At 21.6% G+C, this 16,933-nt stretch overlaps 4 protein-coding genes across 4 annotated transcripts in view; all 4 read right to left on the bottom strand. All coding sequences in view use genetic code 6, as the record gives it.

The window, feature by feature from the left end:
- Nucleotides 1–2: 2 nt before the first annotated feature.
- TTHERM_000164958 (cation channel family protein) lies at nucleotides 3–4,060 on the bottom strand (the record flags this gene model as incomplete). Its single annotated transcript, XM_012795775.1, has 8 exons — nucleotides 3–648; nucleotides 718–1,106; nucleotides 1,158–1,470; nucleotides 1,558–2,240; nucleotides 2,489–3,087; nucleotides 3,430–3,505; nucleotides 3,563–3,934; nucleotides 3,986–4,060. The coding sequence occupies 8 exons, from the start codon at nucleotides 4,058–4,060 to the stop codon at nucleotides 3–5; spliced, it is 3,153 nt and encodes a 1,050-aa protein (XP_012651229.1).
- A 681-nt stretch (nucleotides 4,061–4,741) lies between these two features.
- Nucleotides 4,742–8,950, bottom strand: TTHERM_000164957 (cation channel family protein; the record flags this gene model as incomplete). The annotated part of the gene is made up of 6 exons (XM_012795774.1): nucleotides 4,742–5,347; nucleotides 5,435–5,524; nucleotides 5,705–6,068; nucleotides 6,163–6,845; nucleotides 7,201–8,646; nucleotides 8,906–8,950. 6 exons carry the CDS (start codon nucleotides 8,948–8,950, stop codon nucleotides 4,742–4,744), a joined length of 3,234 nt encoding a protein of 1,077 aa, XP_012651228.1.
- A 595-nt stretch (nucleotides 8,951–9,545) lies between these two features.
- Nucleotides 9,546–14,020, bottom strand: TTHERM_00164950 (cation channel family protein; the record flags this gene model as incomplete). The annotated part of the gene is made up of 7 exons (XM_001008650.2): nucleotides 9,546–11,196; nucleotides 11,251–11,994; nucleotides 12,059–12,230; nucleotides 12,295–12,438; nucleotides 12,508–12,573; nucleotides 12,777–12,852; nucleotides 12,971–14,020. 7 exons carry the CDS (start codon nucleotides 14,018–14,020, stop codon nucleotides 9,546–9,548), a joined length of 3,903 nt encoding a protein of 1,300 aa, XP_001008650.2.
- Nucleotides 14,021–14,889: 869 nt separating this feature from the next.
- Nucleotides 14,890–16,933, bottom strand: part of TTHERM_00163950 (hypothetical protein) — a gene marked incomplete at both ends in the record, with an annotated part of 2,793 nt that continues 749 nt past the window's right edge. The window contains 9 exons of the mRNA XM_001008649.3: nucleotides 14,890–14,986; nucleotides 15,158–15,247; nucleotides 15,407–15,496; nucleotides 15,655–15,744; nucleotides 15,858–15,947; nucleotides 16,087–16,176; nucleotides 16,349–16,438; nucleotides 16,589–16,678; nucleotides 16,865–16,933. The exon at nucleotides 16,865–16,933 is cut by the window's right edge and continues 146 nt beyond it. Coding sequence (XP_001008649.3) covers nucleotides 14,890–14,986; nucleotides 15,158–15,247; nucleotides 15,407–15,496; nucleotides 15,655–15,744; nucleotides 15,858–15,947; nucleotides 16,087–16,176; nucleotides 16,349–16,438; nucleotides 16,589–16,678; nucleotides 16,865–16,933 — 796 coding nt within the window. The remainder of the gene's footprint in view (nucleotides 14,987–15,157; nucleotides 15,248–15,406; nucleotides 15,497–15,654; nucleotides 15,745–15,857; nucleotides 15,948–16,086; nucleotides 16,177–16,348; nucleotides 16,439–16,588; nucleotides 16,679–16,864) is intronic.

Here is a 16,933-nt window from a genome sequence, read left to right as displayed (position 1 = left end):
AATCATATTTTTTATTATTTATGCTAAGATTAGATTACCATTCTATTTGTTTTTTATCTTTTTCTTTTTTATGTAAATATATAGTCTTTTTATATTTATGATTAATATAAAACCCATTTTTTAACAACTTCAGTGTAGTTAAAATGAGGCCAATAATACTTATATAACTTAGCTTTATCAAAAATTTATAGCATCATATAGTTCACTTAATCTGAAGATTCAATCATTTCATAAAATTTTTTGTCACTTTTTTAAATAACTCCAATTAAGTTTTATTTTGAAAACTAACCAGAGCTCATTGAATTAGTACCATTAATAGTTTTTGACATATTTTATTAACTGAATTAATTTTAGCTATTTTTAGGAGAAAGTTAAGAGATGTAAATTAAGCTATAATCTGAAGAGAGCTATTAAAGTTACTTTAAAGTTAAGGATTCAACATTTATTTAGCGATTATTAAATTTATTAATTTATCCTTCTGTTATTTTAGAAGTATTGTATTAAATTGCATTTAAATTATCTAACTAACTATATTCTTTTGTATTTCCTCGAATCATTAAACTCATGATTCTTTCATTTAATTATTAATTAATACTTTTTTGCTTATCAATATGTTTAATATTTTGTAATGGTTAATCATTTCCATCACTATTTAAAATGATATGCTTTTAACTGTTGTTATTGATTATTTTATTTGTATTCATATAATTTGAATACCTTCTCTAAGATATTTAAGAGAATCTTTTCTATAACAAATTCTCATCTTTTTGCTCAAATACATTTTAATTTTTGTTTTGCTTTTCATCTAGAGAACCAGTGATTAAAACACTTTTTTTAGCTTTAGAATTATTTTCTATTTTATTTTCAATGTTTTAATTAACTTTAGAATTATTTTCTATTTTGTTTTCAATGATTTTACTAGAATCTATTGAACTATTATCATCATTTTAAGAAGATAATGAAGACTAAGATTATATTTACATTTAAGAATTACTAATTTAAGTATTTTAATTTATGTCTAATTATTAAAATTTTAAAGGCTCTTAAATCAACTATTAGTTTTGGCTAGCTGAAAAGAGGAATGACTTTTTTGGTTGTTTTTATATCTAATTGTTTTGATCGAAATTTAATTGTTGATTATTATTTTATAAATTTACTATACTTTGGCGACTTATACTTTATCTTTTTAACTAATCCATAGTTTTTTCTAGTTAGTTTTCTATTGAATTTTAATGCTTTCTTATAGTATCTAATTAACTTCCAAAATTATCATTTTTTATATTAATTTAATTTGAAGATAGAGTATTATTTCTTAAACGTATTCCTCTTTCTGATCCTAATTGAATTTCCTATTTATAATTAACATCATTTTCATTTTGGTCTTAATAATAGGATCCATTTTCTATTAGATCGATTAATTCAGATAAGGACTCAACATTATTAATTTATAATACAGCTTATTAAAGCTACCTTTAAGTTAATAATAAAAATCAATTGAATTAGTTTCAAAATAAAATGATAAATTTTATTTAAAATTCAAAAAATATTATTTGTTACATTTAATTTTTAAAATAATTTTTCTTCTTATTTTTCCTTTTGCATGGAGCTCTTTCTTATGGAGAGTGACTATTATATCTCGAAATAATAATTTTTTTAGTAAATGTTAAATGAGTGCGGGGACAGTGCATAGAAAAATGCTTTCCTGATTTACATGTTGAACAAAAGATTGAGCAAAATTAATAATTATTATTAAATGTTATTGCTTCTTTGATCATTTAAAAATTTTCATAATCTTGATCATGCTCTTTTATTACTGATAAAAACTATTATCTATTAATTTTAAATATTTTGCAGAAGTCAGTTGCTTTAGCAGTATATGTTCTAGGATTTCCAGTTATGAATGAAATTTCACCAAAATATTTTCTATTTTCTAAAAGATCAATTTATGTATCTTCCCTATTTGAATTTTAATCACACTCAAAAACAATAGAAACACTTCCTTTAACTATGTAATAAAGAGAGCAATCGTCTATGTCTCCTTAAGTGAATATAATTTCTGAAGGAGAATATAGTTACTCTTCCATTATCTTTGCTACTTTATCTTTCTCTTTAATATATTTGAATAATGGAATGTTACTCAAGTATTTTCCTTAAATTTCTAAATTAAGGTCATTTCTTAATTTAGTGGAGAGTTTTTCAATTATCAGTTTTTATTGTTTCCTCTACATCTCATTTGATTCCTAATATTCATTTAAAAAAAAAGTATTAATCAATTTATTCCAATTAAAAGAATTGAACAGAATATAAAAAAGAAATTAGATTAAGAATTTAATCTTTGATAAAAAGTTAGTTACTGATAAAAATTAAAAAACGCAATTATTAAATTTATTTATATAATTTTTGAGATGATTTATTTTTTTATTTATAACTTGTCTTAACCATATTTAGTAATAAAATAAATAAATTTATTTTAAAAGTGAATACTTACTTTATAGAGATATTCAATATAGTCAGATATTTTTATTTTAAGATTTCTTGAAACTTCTTCTTCCCTCATTAATGCATGAATTATTTACAAATTTTCTTTGTATTTTTTGTCCTTTTTTTCTATATTTTCTATGATTGCGCCAATTGTATTTAAGCTAAAAGCATAAACGATGCATGTGACAAAAATTGTGATTGTTGTAAATAAAACCTCAAATTAATTTTAAGGAGAGATGTCTCCATATCCTACAGTTGCCATAGTAACAGCTAAAAAGTAGAAAGAATAAATGTACCTTTCTTAGATTGAAGCATTAAGTAGATTTTTACTTTCCAACCAATTATTTGTTATCCCACTATTAATTTCAAACATAACTAACCCATGCCAAAACAAACAGAAAATATGACAAATTCCTATCACGAAAATTAGAAGCTTCAAAAGATCGAAGATATTTTTATGATCTTTTTCATAGCATAGATAAAATGCAATCTATTTTAATACATCTGAAACCTTTATCCACTTAAAAGCATAAAAAATATTGACTAATATTCTCATCGAAGTAGAAACTTCTACTTTTGAAATATAAAAAAAGAGAGGTATATTTCCTAATAAATTATATAATAGCTTATCCTTAATATATGACTTTATAATAAAGTTTCTTTCAATAATAATATTTCCTTTTTTAAGAACTCCTGTGTTAAGTCCTACAAAAATATCAGTAAAATATACAACAAGTAATACTTAAAATAACAACTAGAAATCAGATATATTCATACCAAAGAAAAGCTCTAAATTTAATAGAAAAGTGGAAAATATAATTAGCAATGATTGTAGACTATCCCAAGCTTTGATTAAATAACTCTAAGGTGTAAATACACATTTGTTTAATTTATGAATCACTTCAATAAGAAAATAAAAAGAGTTATTAAAGAGACTGAATTATTTACCACCCTTTTTTAGCTTTGAATTTTTGGAGTAAGTGCTTGATATATCACTTATTAAATAGTGCTAATGGTAGGTAAGCTTATTAAAAATTCTTGAATTCATAGAAAGTATTCTAAAGAAATGTTATATATTTACTAAAAGCTTAAGAGTATTCATTAGTTTACTTGGCTACGCTTTTTTATATTCTACTTCTTCTATATTATTAGCAACATTTAAAGTATCTATTTTTTCATTTTATAATTTTTATAAGTCCTAAATTTAACTACCATTTTTTGGCTTTTGAAAATCAAGATTAGAGCATTTATCATCCTTTGTTTATGACATCTTATCATAATTTTATTTTTACGCTTCATTTATTGCATTTAAAATCGTGTTATCTTATATGTATTCTTAAATAATTTCCTCGTTTTTGATAGATAAATCTCTTCTACTTGTTTAGATATAGCTTCCATATTCAACTTCAGAATCTCTTTATTTGTATGGAAACATTTAAAATAATTTGTGATCCTTTTAGAATAATAATTATTGACTTTTAATTTTAAATTTATAAATATTTACCTCTTCATTCAGCATAACATTTTCTCTATAGCTAAAATTATTTTAGTAAGATGCTGCTGTTTTATTTTATGACATTTGTAACTAAATTTCTGTGCTTTATTTTTTAATTTATTACTTAAAGTAATCAATTTTTTATTGTTTTTTATTTAATTACTAATCTTATAGTGAAATTTAATAAACAATAACTACTTTAAAATAAAATGAGATTGTTTTCCAAAAAGGCAAGATTTTAAATTAAAAATAAATTTCATGATTTCTAAATAATAATTTACTGATTTTTTAGAATTTATACTAATTAATCAATTAATGCTAAGAAACTATATAATAATAATTATCCAAAATTGAGTTAAATCTGGCCATTAAAATATATTAAAATTTATTAATTTATTTAATAATTAGGAAAAAAAGTTTATTTATTAGCTTTGAAAAGATATTTTTTTAAAAAGGAATATTTAAAAATTTAATAAATCATATTTTAATTTTCTCATTTAATATCTCTAAAATGTATTCATTAACACCCAAAATCTCAAAAATAACTTTATTTTTCATAAATATTTTGGAGTTAATTAAACTTGACCTTAATTTAAGAGAAATTAATTACATTAATTAAAAATTTCTTTTTGAAATAATTTAAATTTTACATACAAATTTTCAATAAAACATAAAAAAATATTATTTATTTTTTGAATTAATTTTTATAATTTTAAATATTTATTTTTTAAGATTAAGGTCAGTTAAGTTTAAAAATAGAAATTTTCATTTTATTTAATTTTAACATCTTTTCTTTTTATTTGATATACTTTAAGCATGAGGTCTTTTAAGTTAATGTTAGTCCAATTTTTTAATTATTTCTGGATAATTATAATGAGGCAAATAATACTTAAATATTTTTGCTTTATCAAAAATTTAAAGCATTTAATAGCTAACTTAATCTGCAAATTCATTTATTTCGTCGTTAGTTTTGGTGGTTTTTTCGTTAGTTTGATTTTCCCCTAAATTATTTTATTTTGAAATAAAAGTTGTCTAACTTCCTGTGCTATTTGAATTCTAGAAGCTTATTTATTTTTTCATGTAATTTTTTTGAGGAAATTGTTATTAGAGTTATTTTAAGGAATCTATTTTGATTTGAATACTATTTTTCTTAGGTATATCTAATAATGGATTGTTTAGATTATAATTATTTAAATTTAAAATATTTTCTTATTGCAAAATTTAACTTCTACCTCTTTAGACCCTAAGAGCTTCAAAATTAATAGGATTATTATCATTATTCTTATTTTTTTCATTGTTATTATTAGAATTTTGTTCATTTAACTGATTTAAATCACTTTATTCTTCACCATTTGATAAATTACTATTCATCTTTTATTTTTATAAATAAATAATTTTTGATTCTTTTCTTAAATCTCTTTAAGAGCCCTTGATTAAAAATGTTTATTACTAATTCACTAATTCTTAAATTATTTATTTCTATTCATTTTCTATTTAATCTGGCACTAAAAAGCTTTTCTTAACTTAAATATTTTGCATTTTATTTGCCTTTTATTTTTGATGAGAATAAATTGTACTATTATCACCATCTCCTTCTTCAGAAGATGATGAAGATGATGATATTTATAATGAGTTAGTATAAGAACTTTAATTTTTTTGTTAATTTCGATCTTAATATGAATCTATTTATAGTTATTAATTAGACTATACTAGAAACGATTTTTTTACTTTTTTATTCGCTTAACTTATTTGCTCAATATTTTTTTACAAATTATTTAAGTTCTACTACTCAAATATGCTTAGTCTTTTAATTATCTCGTTAGATTTATCTTGTTGCTATTCAATGCCTTATATTTTTTTTTGAGAATCAAAATTATTTGTTGAGTTTTTACTTTAAATAGAATTTTAATTAATATAAATGTTATTATTTTGATATTAAGTTGTTTTTTTTTCATAATCATTTTATAATTATAGCTAAAATAGAATTTCAGCTTCTTTTTGATCAAAATTATTGCATCCATTTTCTATTGAATCTAGAATATCGAATAAAGACTCACGATTATTAATTTCATAAACATACTTATGGAGTTATCTTATATTTAATTAAATTTATTTTTTTTTAAATTATAAAATCAAATAGAATTAATAATAAAAATATTTTTTAAAAATAATATTTAAATAATTACTAAATTTTTTTGAAGTAGTTCAGCCTAATTTTTCTCCTAGCGAATGGTACCCGTATTTGTGGAGAATAGCTATTATATCTAGAAATGATAATTTATTTAGTGAATGTCAAATGAGTTTTTGGGCAATCAGCAGAAAAATGGTTTCCTTGTTTACATGTTGAGCAAAAGATTGAACAAAATTTGAAATTATTATTAAGAGTTATGGCTTCTTTTATCATTTGAAAATTTTCAAAATCTTGATCACGCTCTTTTATTACTGATAAAAACTTTTCTCTGTTAATTTTATAAATTCTACAAAAATCTGCAGCCTTAGCAGTAAATATTCTTTTGCTCCCCGTTATAAATGAAATTTCTCCAAAATATTACTTTTTCTCCATTAACTCAATTTATTTCGCTTCATTATTTGAATTTTAGTCAGGTTCAAAAATAAGAGAAACGCTTCCCTTTACTATATAGTAAAGTGAGCAGTCATCTATGTCTCCTTAAGTGAATATAGTTTCAGCAGGCGAATATAGTTGTTCTTCCATGATCCTCGCAATTTTATCTTTCTCTTTGATAGATTTGAATAAAGGAATTTAATTCAAATATTTCCCTTAAATTTCTAAAGTAAGGTCATTTCTTAATTTAGTAGAAAGTTTTTCTATAATGAGCTTTTCTTACTTCTTCTAAATTTAATTTGATTCCTAAAATTAGTAATAAACAAATGTAATAAATAAATAAACAATCTCTAATTGATCAATAAAATTTTTTAATTTCAACGCAATTAATTAATTATTTATTTAAAGTTGTAATTTAGAAAGATCTAGATATGAATTTGAAATTTTATTTTTGCAATTTAAAGCATAAATTAATTCAAGCATTTTGATTACTATTTTCTTATTTAATTTATGATCTGTAAAATTTAAATATCTATTTTGTTAAGCATCATTATAAATTTGATTATTGGGTTTGTTTAAAATTTTTATAATTGCATTTGAAAATTGTTAAAAATGAAATTATGAGATAAAAAATTAGGTTTTCCTAATGAGTTTTGCTTACTTTGTAAAGGTACTATAGATAGTTTGAAATTTGTATCTTAAGATGACTAGATACTTCTTCTTCTCTCATTAAGCTATGAATTATCTGCATATTTTCTTTATATGTTTTGTCTCTTTTTTCTAAATTCTCAATTATTCCACCTATTGTATTTAAGCTAAATGCATATACAACACAAGTAACAAAAATTGTAATTGTACAAAATAAAACTTCATATTTATTTTAAGGAGTGACATCTCCATAACCTACTGTTGCCATAGTAACAGCTAGAAAATAGAATGAATAAATATATCTCTCTTAAATTGTAGCGTCAAGGAGATTTTTACTTGCCAGCCAGTTATTTGTTACTCCATTACTCACTTCAAACATGACTAATCCATGCCAAAATAGGCAGAAGAAATGGCAAATCCCAATAACAAATATGAGAAGTTTTAATAAATCGAATATGTTTTTATAGTTTTTTTCATAGCTTATATAATAAGAGAATTGCTTAAGCACTTTTGATATTTTTTTCCATTTAAAAGTGTACAAAATGTTGCTAACTAATTTCATAGTATTATTTAATTCTCCTTGTGTTATATAAAAAAAGAGAGGAATGTTGCCAATAAAGTCATGTAAAAACGCTTTTTTCAAATATGATTTCAATATAAAGCCCCTATCATATATAATATTTCCTTACTTAAGCACTCCTGTGTTTAGCTCAACAAATACATCAAGAACAGACATGACAAATAATACCTAAAATAAAAATTAGTAGTTTGAGATATCCATCTAAAAGAAAAGTTCTAAATTTAGAAGGAAAGTAGAATATATGATTAGGAAAGATTGTAAGCTATGCCAAGCTTTAATCAACAAATCAGAAGGAGCAAATACTTAAATATTTAGAGTCTAAATGAATTTGAAAGCAAAATATTAAAAATTGTTTAAGATAATTAACATTTTATTTCCATTTTTTAGTTGAACATTTTTAGAATAAATAGAAGCGACATCTCCAATAAGATAATGCTAATTATATGTAAGCTTATTAAAAATTCTAGAGTTCATAGAAAGGATCCTAAAGAAATGCTATATGTTGACTAATAACTTAAGAACTTTCATCAACCTTACAGGCTAATTTTTTCCGTATTATCCATTTTCGAGATTCATAGCTGTATTTGATATATCTTAATTCATATTTCTTGAATAATTCAGAGAATGCATGAATTGGCTATCTTTAGGTATGGGTTTTTATAAATTACTATTGTTTTACTATGGTTAAAAAGATACTTAGCGAAATCTAGATGTCTATGCTTAATTTAGAGCTTATAATATAGTTAAATTTAAAGTATTTGATTAAGTTTATTCATCACATCTTGCAGATAAATCTCTTCTACTTACTTCAAACAGGCTACCAGATTCTACTTCAGAGTCGCTTTATTTAAATGGAAGCTTTTAAAATAGCTAGTGATCCTTTTCAATAAAAAAAAAATCATAAATTTTATAAATAAATAAAAAATATTTCTACCATTTGGTTTATAAGAAAGTTATTGCGATATTTTTAGTTATTTTTATAAGTAATCGTATCTTTTTAGGACATCTTTGTTTGCCTTTCTAATTAAAAATTACTTTTGTGTTTAATCTATTTTTTGAAGGTTTTTTATTTGATAAGTAATTTATTAAATTTATGACTTTTTTTGTTAATCAAAAGTAAAGAGTATCTATTTATTACCCAAGGCACATCTTATGCCTTCAATTATTTATAAATTAAATTCATTATATTAGCTTTAACTATTAAAATTTATCAAACATTAATGCCCTTTATTATCTTTTATCATAAACTAATAAATAGCCAAAATCAATCAAACACAATAAATTAATAAGCTTTCATAATATATCTGATAATGTAAAAAAAACTCATAAAATATTTCTTTTCTTAAATAATTTTTATTCTTAATTAAAGATAATTTATAGAATAATATTTATCAAAAGTAACCAGTGATTTAAAAAGTAAAATAACTTTTTTTATACAGGTTTAACTTGACATCATGTAACAAATTTTTTATAAGAAGAATAAATAAATATATATTTTTGCTTTTAAAATAAAATAGTTTTAATTAATTTTTCCTTTTTATTTATTTTAGTGAACTTAAATATTAGAGTTACTCACAAAAAAAATAAATTATCAGAATAAAATTATTTATTTATATTCTCTAAATCTAGTGTTTAATACCATCAAAAATATTTACTTTTAATATGAATAAAAACATTTTATTCAAAAAACAATTTTTGGAGAATAGTAATGCTAATAAATAGCCAACTTAAATTAAATATAAGACTAACGTTTTATAAATAAATAAATAAATAAATAATCATTTGTTAGAATAGGATTATAGATTAATAGGGAATTTAATACCATTTTACATTTTTACTCCGTATGAGAGATAAGTTGGTTTGTATAGATTTATGTCGTAATCTTATGGGATAATCTTAATCAAGTTAGGGCTTCCAATTAAAGTTGAAAGCCTTAAATTGTTAGTCAATCCTATATTTTGACGACGATGCCTTCCTGCTAATTTGTTTTTCTTTTATCTCTTTTGTTCATGCTAAATTTTCTTTTGCTTTAATATCACTTTTTGGAAGTTATTATGAGGAAAATATTTTTTAAATGACTAGATTTTATCAAATTAATCCATATTGTTTAATAGAGGAGAAGATTCTGCTTTGAATTGACTCCTACTATTTGTTAACTACAGAAGTAAAGGTAAATTTGTTTTCTAGATCATTTTAGAAAGCTATTTTATGAATTCAACTTCAGTTGTGGGATTGTTGTTATTTTGGTTTTTTTATTAATTTTGCTAACTTTCTTATTTATTGCGATGTAAACTTTATCTTTAATCTTTTGAATTTGAGTTATAAAATAGAATTTAACTCTAAATAGATTTTTGGCTTTGCATTTTTTCTTTGTTGTCCTTAATAGATTTTTCAGATTTATTTTAATATTTTTCAAACATATCTTGTAAAAAAGAAGATCTATTCGAATTATTATATTTTTATAATAAATTTTTTTAATCACCAATTAAGCCATTGGCAATAAAGTTTTGCAATAATATTTAGTCTACTGAGCATCGGAATTCTCTTTGGCTTTAATTTAATAATTTTAAACTTTTTTATGATAACGTCTGTCTAGATTTAGACTACTTACTATATGGCTTAATTGAAGAATCAGCAAAGTTCAGTTGTTAAATTTAGCTGTCCTATTTTTAAATTTAATTTTGATCATCAGTTTATTATTAATAAAGTTTGTTAGCATGCTAACCTGATTTCAGTTATTTAAATTCTGAATCAGTTTACGGCACATTTAAAAAACTAACAGTTGGCTAAATTGATTTTTATTTTGCTAAGCTTTCCTCTTCTTCTTCTTAGTTTTTTTATTAATTATAAATTTCAAAGTTTTAGTTTAAATAATCTAAGTCACTTTTATATATCATTTTATGTTCATTAATTTATGCGTTTTTAGTAGATATTGTATTTAAAGAAGATTCTTACTTGATGCTGTTATTATTAATATTTTCTATTGCATCGAAAGATTAAGTTTTAGTATAGGCACATTATGTATTAGAAGCAGCTCTTTTTTATTCAGTACTTTCTTAATTGTGTAAAGATTTATTACTGTGGCACTGATTTTCTAAATTAGCTAAAGATTCATTTCCATAGCTAGTTTGCTGATAGAAATTATTTGCTTTTATTATACTTTTTAATAGCTTCTCTGTTTTTTTTCTTAAAAAAGCTTTTGAAAAATTTTTTGAGTGAGTGCTTTATTCATCAAAATAAAATTTTGATTCAAATAAACTTTAGTCTTCTTCATCTTCATCTTCGTCGTCATTGAGAAACTTTGATTCTGAATTTTCAGAAGTTAGAAAATTTTCATTTGTTTCAAATAACAAATAGCATTAATCATTCTATTATTTTAAATTCTATTTTAAAGAATTAAATATTTCTTTATTTTTTTTAATTTAGTACCTAATTTATTTTTTAACATTTTATTTATTTATTTTTAAATTAAATTAAATTTACTTATCAAGCAATTTTAATTTTTTGTTCTTTCTCTCAATTTAAACTCTTTCTTAAAAAATAGAATAATTTTGTTTTAGGACAGTTAGCTATTGATCTTTGATTCTGTGAGTTTTAGGGCATTAATTAGCTATGTGACCAATGTTTTTACAGCTATAGCACTCTGTATAAATAACTGATAAATCATTTTAAAAAATTATCTAATCTTACATCATTTTGAATCTCTCAAAATCTTCAATATTTTCTTTTAATATTTCGATAAATTTAATTCTACTTATTTTGTAGATAGTAGATAAATTCACACTTCTCGCTGATGCTTGCCTTTTGAGACCAGAAAAAAATGATAGCTCACCAAATATTTAGCCATCTCCTAAAACTTTGATTACACTTACTCTGTTTTGATTATAAATTTGTTGTTAGTAAATTTCGATAGTCCCATTTTATATGAAGTAAATAGCTTAATCATCATACTCTTTTTCTCTTACAATCACCTCGTTAGGATTTACTAGAACTTCTTCCATAATAAATATTACTTTACTCAAAGTCGCCTGCGAAAAATTTGAGCCTAACAAAAAATAAGTATTGAGAATTTTAGAATTTATTTCTATAGTAATTTCTTCTCTCAGCTTATTAGAAAGCACAGATAATATTTAATCTTCTGCTTTTTTATCTCGATCCCCTTGCTCATGAGCTAAGAATGATAAATAATGCCTCACTCTGCTTTTAAGTTATATATTCACATCTTTCCTTATTAAATATCTAAAATTATTATTAAAAATTAAATAGTTGTTTTACAAATAAAATAAAATACCTTTATATTATAGTTATATCATCATTTAGCTGCTTTGATGTTTTTTCTATTTCTTGTAGAATAAAACCAATATTGTTAATTGAATAAGCGAATACACAACTAAAGAAAAGCATTGCCACAGAAATATAAAGAGCTTCTATGTAATTTGTTGCAGCAATATCTCCATATCCAACTAAATAAAGGTAAAAAAATATTATATATAATAAGATAAAAAAAATATTAACAAAATAAAAAACCTGTAGTCATTGTTGTGATAGACCAGTAAATAGAATAGACATACTTTTCATAATAAGCATGATCTTAGATGCCAAGTTTTACAAGCCAGTTACTATGATTATTTTAATTCTCTTGAATACCTAAAAAATACCAACCTATTGCAGCTTTAACAAAAGAATGTTTAAATTTTGAGTAGCTTTTAATGTGAGTAATTTTTAAAATTAAATAATTACCAATATGGGCTGCTGTCATTACACTTGCAATTTAATTAATAAGCTTTATAATATGTTTTTAATTTTCTGATAAAGTAAAGATATAGTTAAAGCGCTCTTTTTTATGAGAAATTCCATTAACTTTAAGAAAAATTAACATGTTGAATCCATACTTGAATAAATTATCATTTTAATCTTAAACAGATGATTAATTTTGATAGATAACTTTAGAACTTAGAGTTAATAAGCTCAGAAAATCAGTTATAAACGTTGTTGAAAAAAAATATTACTTAAAAATCTGTTTGCGTTTTATGATTATGTTATCTTTGCTAAATAAGGCTGTGTTTAAATTGATTATGATATCAGCTAAAAACATAATAAATGAAAAACTATAAAATTTTAAAACAAAATCAGAGTGAAAATCGTTTTGATCAAAGAATATAAGAAGGGAATATATGTAAAGAAATGAATAAGTGAAAATAACTTAAATCATATCCCAAAGTACTCTCAGTACATTAGTAGGCATGAATATTGGAACCATTTTTTTTAGCCTTAATAAGCAGTTAAATATCAATAAAGTTGAGTAGTTGTGAACTTATTTGTCATTTTTTTGATAATAATAACTCTAGTCGTTTATAATTTTAAATTCATTCTCCTTTAAGTCATCAATCCTTCGATTTAAATGTCTTAGCTTTAACAGATTGACAAAATTTTAAACATGCTATCTTATTTTCATAACCCTACTCATAGAAGAATTTAAAAGTCTATTAACAATATCAGTTGCTTTTTCAAAGTTCTACTTATATTTATATGTGCTATTATTCAGCTATTACCCGATATATTAGCTTTTTAATGCAACAGAAACTTTCGTGCCAAATTTCTTGTAGTTTTTTTCATAAAATATGTCTTCTTAAAGCCAAATTTTATCATTTAAAACTGGTTTTATGCTATTTTATGGTAAAATAATGCTATTGGCTATTTAAGTTTAATTTTCTCTATGATTTCCTAAATATGAAGGACCAAAAGCGCTTTATTTATTCAAATCACAAAGACTTTATTACTCATTAGAATCTATATTAAACAAATATTTCTATTAACTATTTTAATCACATCCTGCCATGATAGCAATCTGATTTTCAGTTTTCTAGCTTTAATAATATTATAATTCTCTCTCATCATTAAGTTCTACATTACATCTAACTTCGTCATTTATATCTCGATTTATTTTAGATGGCTACTTAATGTCATGAATTATGCTTACTTATAATGTTACTTCACCTGATGATTGTGGTTTTAGTTCCAATATAGTACTGCTTGTTCTATCCTAAATGCTGCTTTCTTAAATTTCTGTATCCCCATGATGAGATTAATGTAGCAAATAATTTTATTACTCAAATAAATGTCTCTGCCGTGATCTATCTACTTATATTTCATTTAATTATAAATCCCTTTGTTCATCTATCAAGCTATTTATTAAAAGAGTTGATTGTTTTTAGTCTCCTCTTTCAAAAGTATCTTCAAATTTAGGCTCCATTATTAATTATATTCAAAATTATTAATTCTAATATATTGATTAAGCTTTTTCAGAATTATTTATTTACAGTAAACCTAATTAAGGTCTTTCCATCAAAATAAGTAGTGAAACTTTAATTAAATATTGATGTAAATGAAAACAAACATAAAAGTAGCAGAATTCAATTACAAAAATCTAAATAACAAATAGAAAAAGGCAATATTATTTCCAGTTTTTCAGTTTATATGTCTGTCATTCTATTTTTTGTTTAGTTTTTTTAAACCACTCACTTGATTGTTTTTTTTAAATATATGAAACAAATAAATGTTTAATTGAAAAGAACCACATTTATATACTTGTGATAAGAATGCATTTTAACTGTTTAAAATAAATTAAAAATAAGTTTACTAGTCGTTATTATCAATCATTTCGAATAAAGATTTATTAAAATATAATCAATTATTATTTTTTTAAATATTTCTTGTAATTAAATTAATATTTTTTAAAAAAATATTTTTTTTTGTTTTAAAGTAATTTTTATTTTTTCAAAATATATAAAAGCCCTAATATTAATTTAGACTAAAAAACATTCAAATTTCAAATTAATAAATTTTTGTCTACGTCAAACCTTATCTTCAGATATCAAATATTAAATTCATCTTAAGCAATTTAATTTACCTAAAATTTTGAATGATTTTAGAGATTTGGAGAATGCAAAAAAAAAATAATTAAAAAAAAAAATCTTTATATCAAAATAAACATATTCAGAACATATAAATAAATAACACAAAAGATTTAATACTTTCTCAAAAAAATATTATTTATTAACTAATAAAATCTAGTTTAAAATTAATTATCAATATGAAAAAAACAATTATGGATGATATTCATCAATGATAGATAACAATATACTTTTTAACTAGTCTCTTTATTTTTTTTATTTCTGTATTTACTTATTTCTAATCAACCTCATCAAAATCGTTATACCTATAAATTATTTAATATTTAAAATATTTCTTATAACCTAATTAAAATAATAAATATTAAAAGTTTTTATTTTTTTTAATTTTTTTGAGTTCTTAGAAAAAAAAAACAATAACTTGTTTTTAAATCCTAAAAAATATTTAACTTTATATTAAAAATTAAACTTTATTTTACTAATATTAGAGCAATATCATATTTAAATTAAAGCAATTGTATAAAGCAGAAGCAAAATTACATGCACCAAATCCACCAATGCTATTTTTGCTTTTATTATATTTTAATTTTTAAATATCATTTAATACAAAAATAAATAAATATTAATTACTTAATTAAAATAAAAAATGTTTAGTTTTTTTATATAAATAGAAGTTAAAAATAATAAAATAAATGAATTTATTAATTAAACTAATAATATATTTTTACCCTATATCAATATTTAAGTATTATAGTTTAGAGCATTTTGATAAAGAAGCACCTAGGTTTTAAATACCCTATTACCCAATTTGATTTTTGCTTTTTGATAAAAATATAAAATTTATTTTAAATTTAAAGATAAAAATGTTAATAAATTTAAATAAAAAATAAATAATTTTGTATTCATTTTTTTAATTTATAATAAAAAAATTATCTTAAATTTATAAATTTTTTAAATTAAAAATTAAAAGTAATACTTAATAATCAGAGACAATTAAGAAAGATTTATTAAATTTTCTAAAGCAGAACCTATATCTGAAATTCCTAAAGAACCAATATTATTTTACCTATTAAATACATATTATCATTTATTAAGGATAAATATTAATAATTTGTTTATGAAGATTGCAAAAAAAAGAAAAAATAATATTCCAACTAACATATAAAAGCAACTTTTTACCATAGTAAAAGCTTGATATATGAAAGATTAACCATTTTAGCTAAACCAAGTGCAAAAATTTGAATATATTCATCGCTTAAACTGTTGTTACTTTTTTAAATTAAAATATTATTATGCTAATTATTTTAAAATAAATTAAGCTAAATGAATAAATATAGCTATTTATTTATAGTTGATTTATGAGTAAATTTTAAAGTTTAAAAATGCAAAATATAAAATAAAGTTTTACTGCAAATCAAGACTCAACCTTGTGATGTTTTATATCTTAGCTAAATCTAATCCAAAAGAATATGAACTCTGTATTCCAATTTTACTGGTACTTTAATTTTTTAATAATTTGAATATTGAAAATGAAAATGAAATAAAGAAGTAATTAATATCAAAGTTTCAATAATAAATAATAAATTCATGAATATTAATTTTAATAGACTTTATTTTAAACGAATTCTGCTTTTTTTTAAATTAAATAAAACATTTTAAATCAATTATACAATAGAAAAAGGTCCAAAGTTAACAAATTTTTGCAGTTTGCTAAAGCAGAACATAAATCAGAAGCAGCTTCATCATCAAATTCATTCATTCTTATTAAAATTAGAAATATATCAATTAATTATTCAGAATAATAAAATATAAAGTTTAAATACTGAGGAATGTTAGTTAGTTAGTTAGTTAATCTTCATTCAATTTTAAATAAAAAAATGTTTGAATAATAATAAAAATAATTTGTTTACCCTAACCAAAGCTATAACTTTGAAAGATTAGAGCAATTTGCTAATTTAGTACCTAGAATTTATCCGCCTTAATTTCCAATATTGTTATTTCTATTAATTTTATATTAATTATATTTATTTTTATTAGTTATTTTATAAATTAGAGATATAAATTCAATAATATAATATAATATAATTAGATCAAAAAACTTGGTAGTAATTATAAATACAAATATTGAAATTAATTTACTCAATTTATAATAAATTTATAGAAAATATTTAAGTATTAAAAATTACAGAAGAGATAGATTTATGCATGATGAATTTATACATTTTTCAAAGTCTTAGCATAAATTTAATAGGCCT

Source organism: Tetrahymena thermophila, assembly GCF_000189635.1.
Source record: "Tetrahymena thermophila SB210 genomic scaffold scf_8254798, whole genome shotgun sequence".
Taxonomy (NCBI): Eukaryota; Ciliophora; class Oligohymenophorea; order Hymenostomatida; family Tetrahymenidae; genus Tetrahymena; species Tetrahymena thermophila.
Note: the sequence above shows the minus strand (reverse complement) of the source record. Positions and strands in the feature narration are given on the sequence as shown.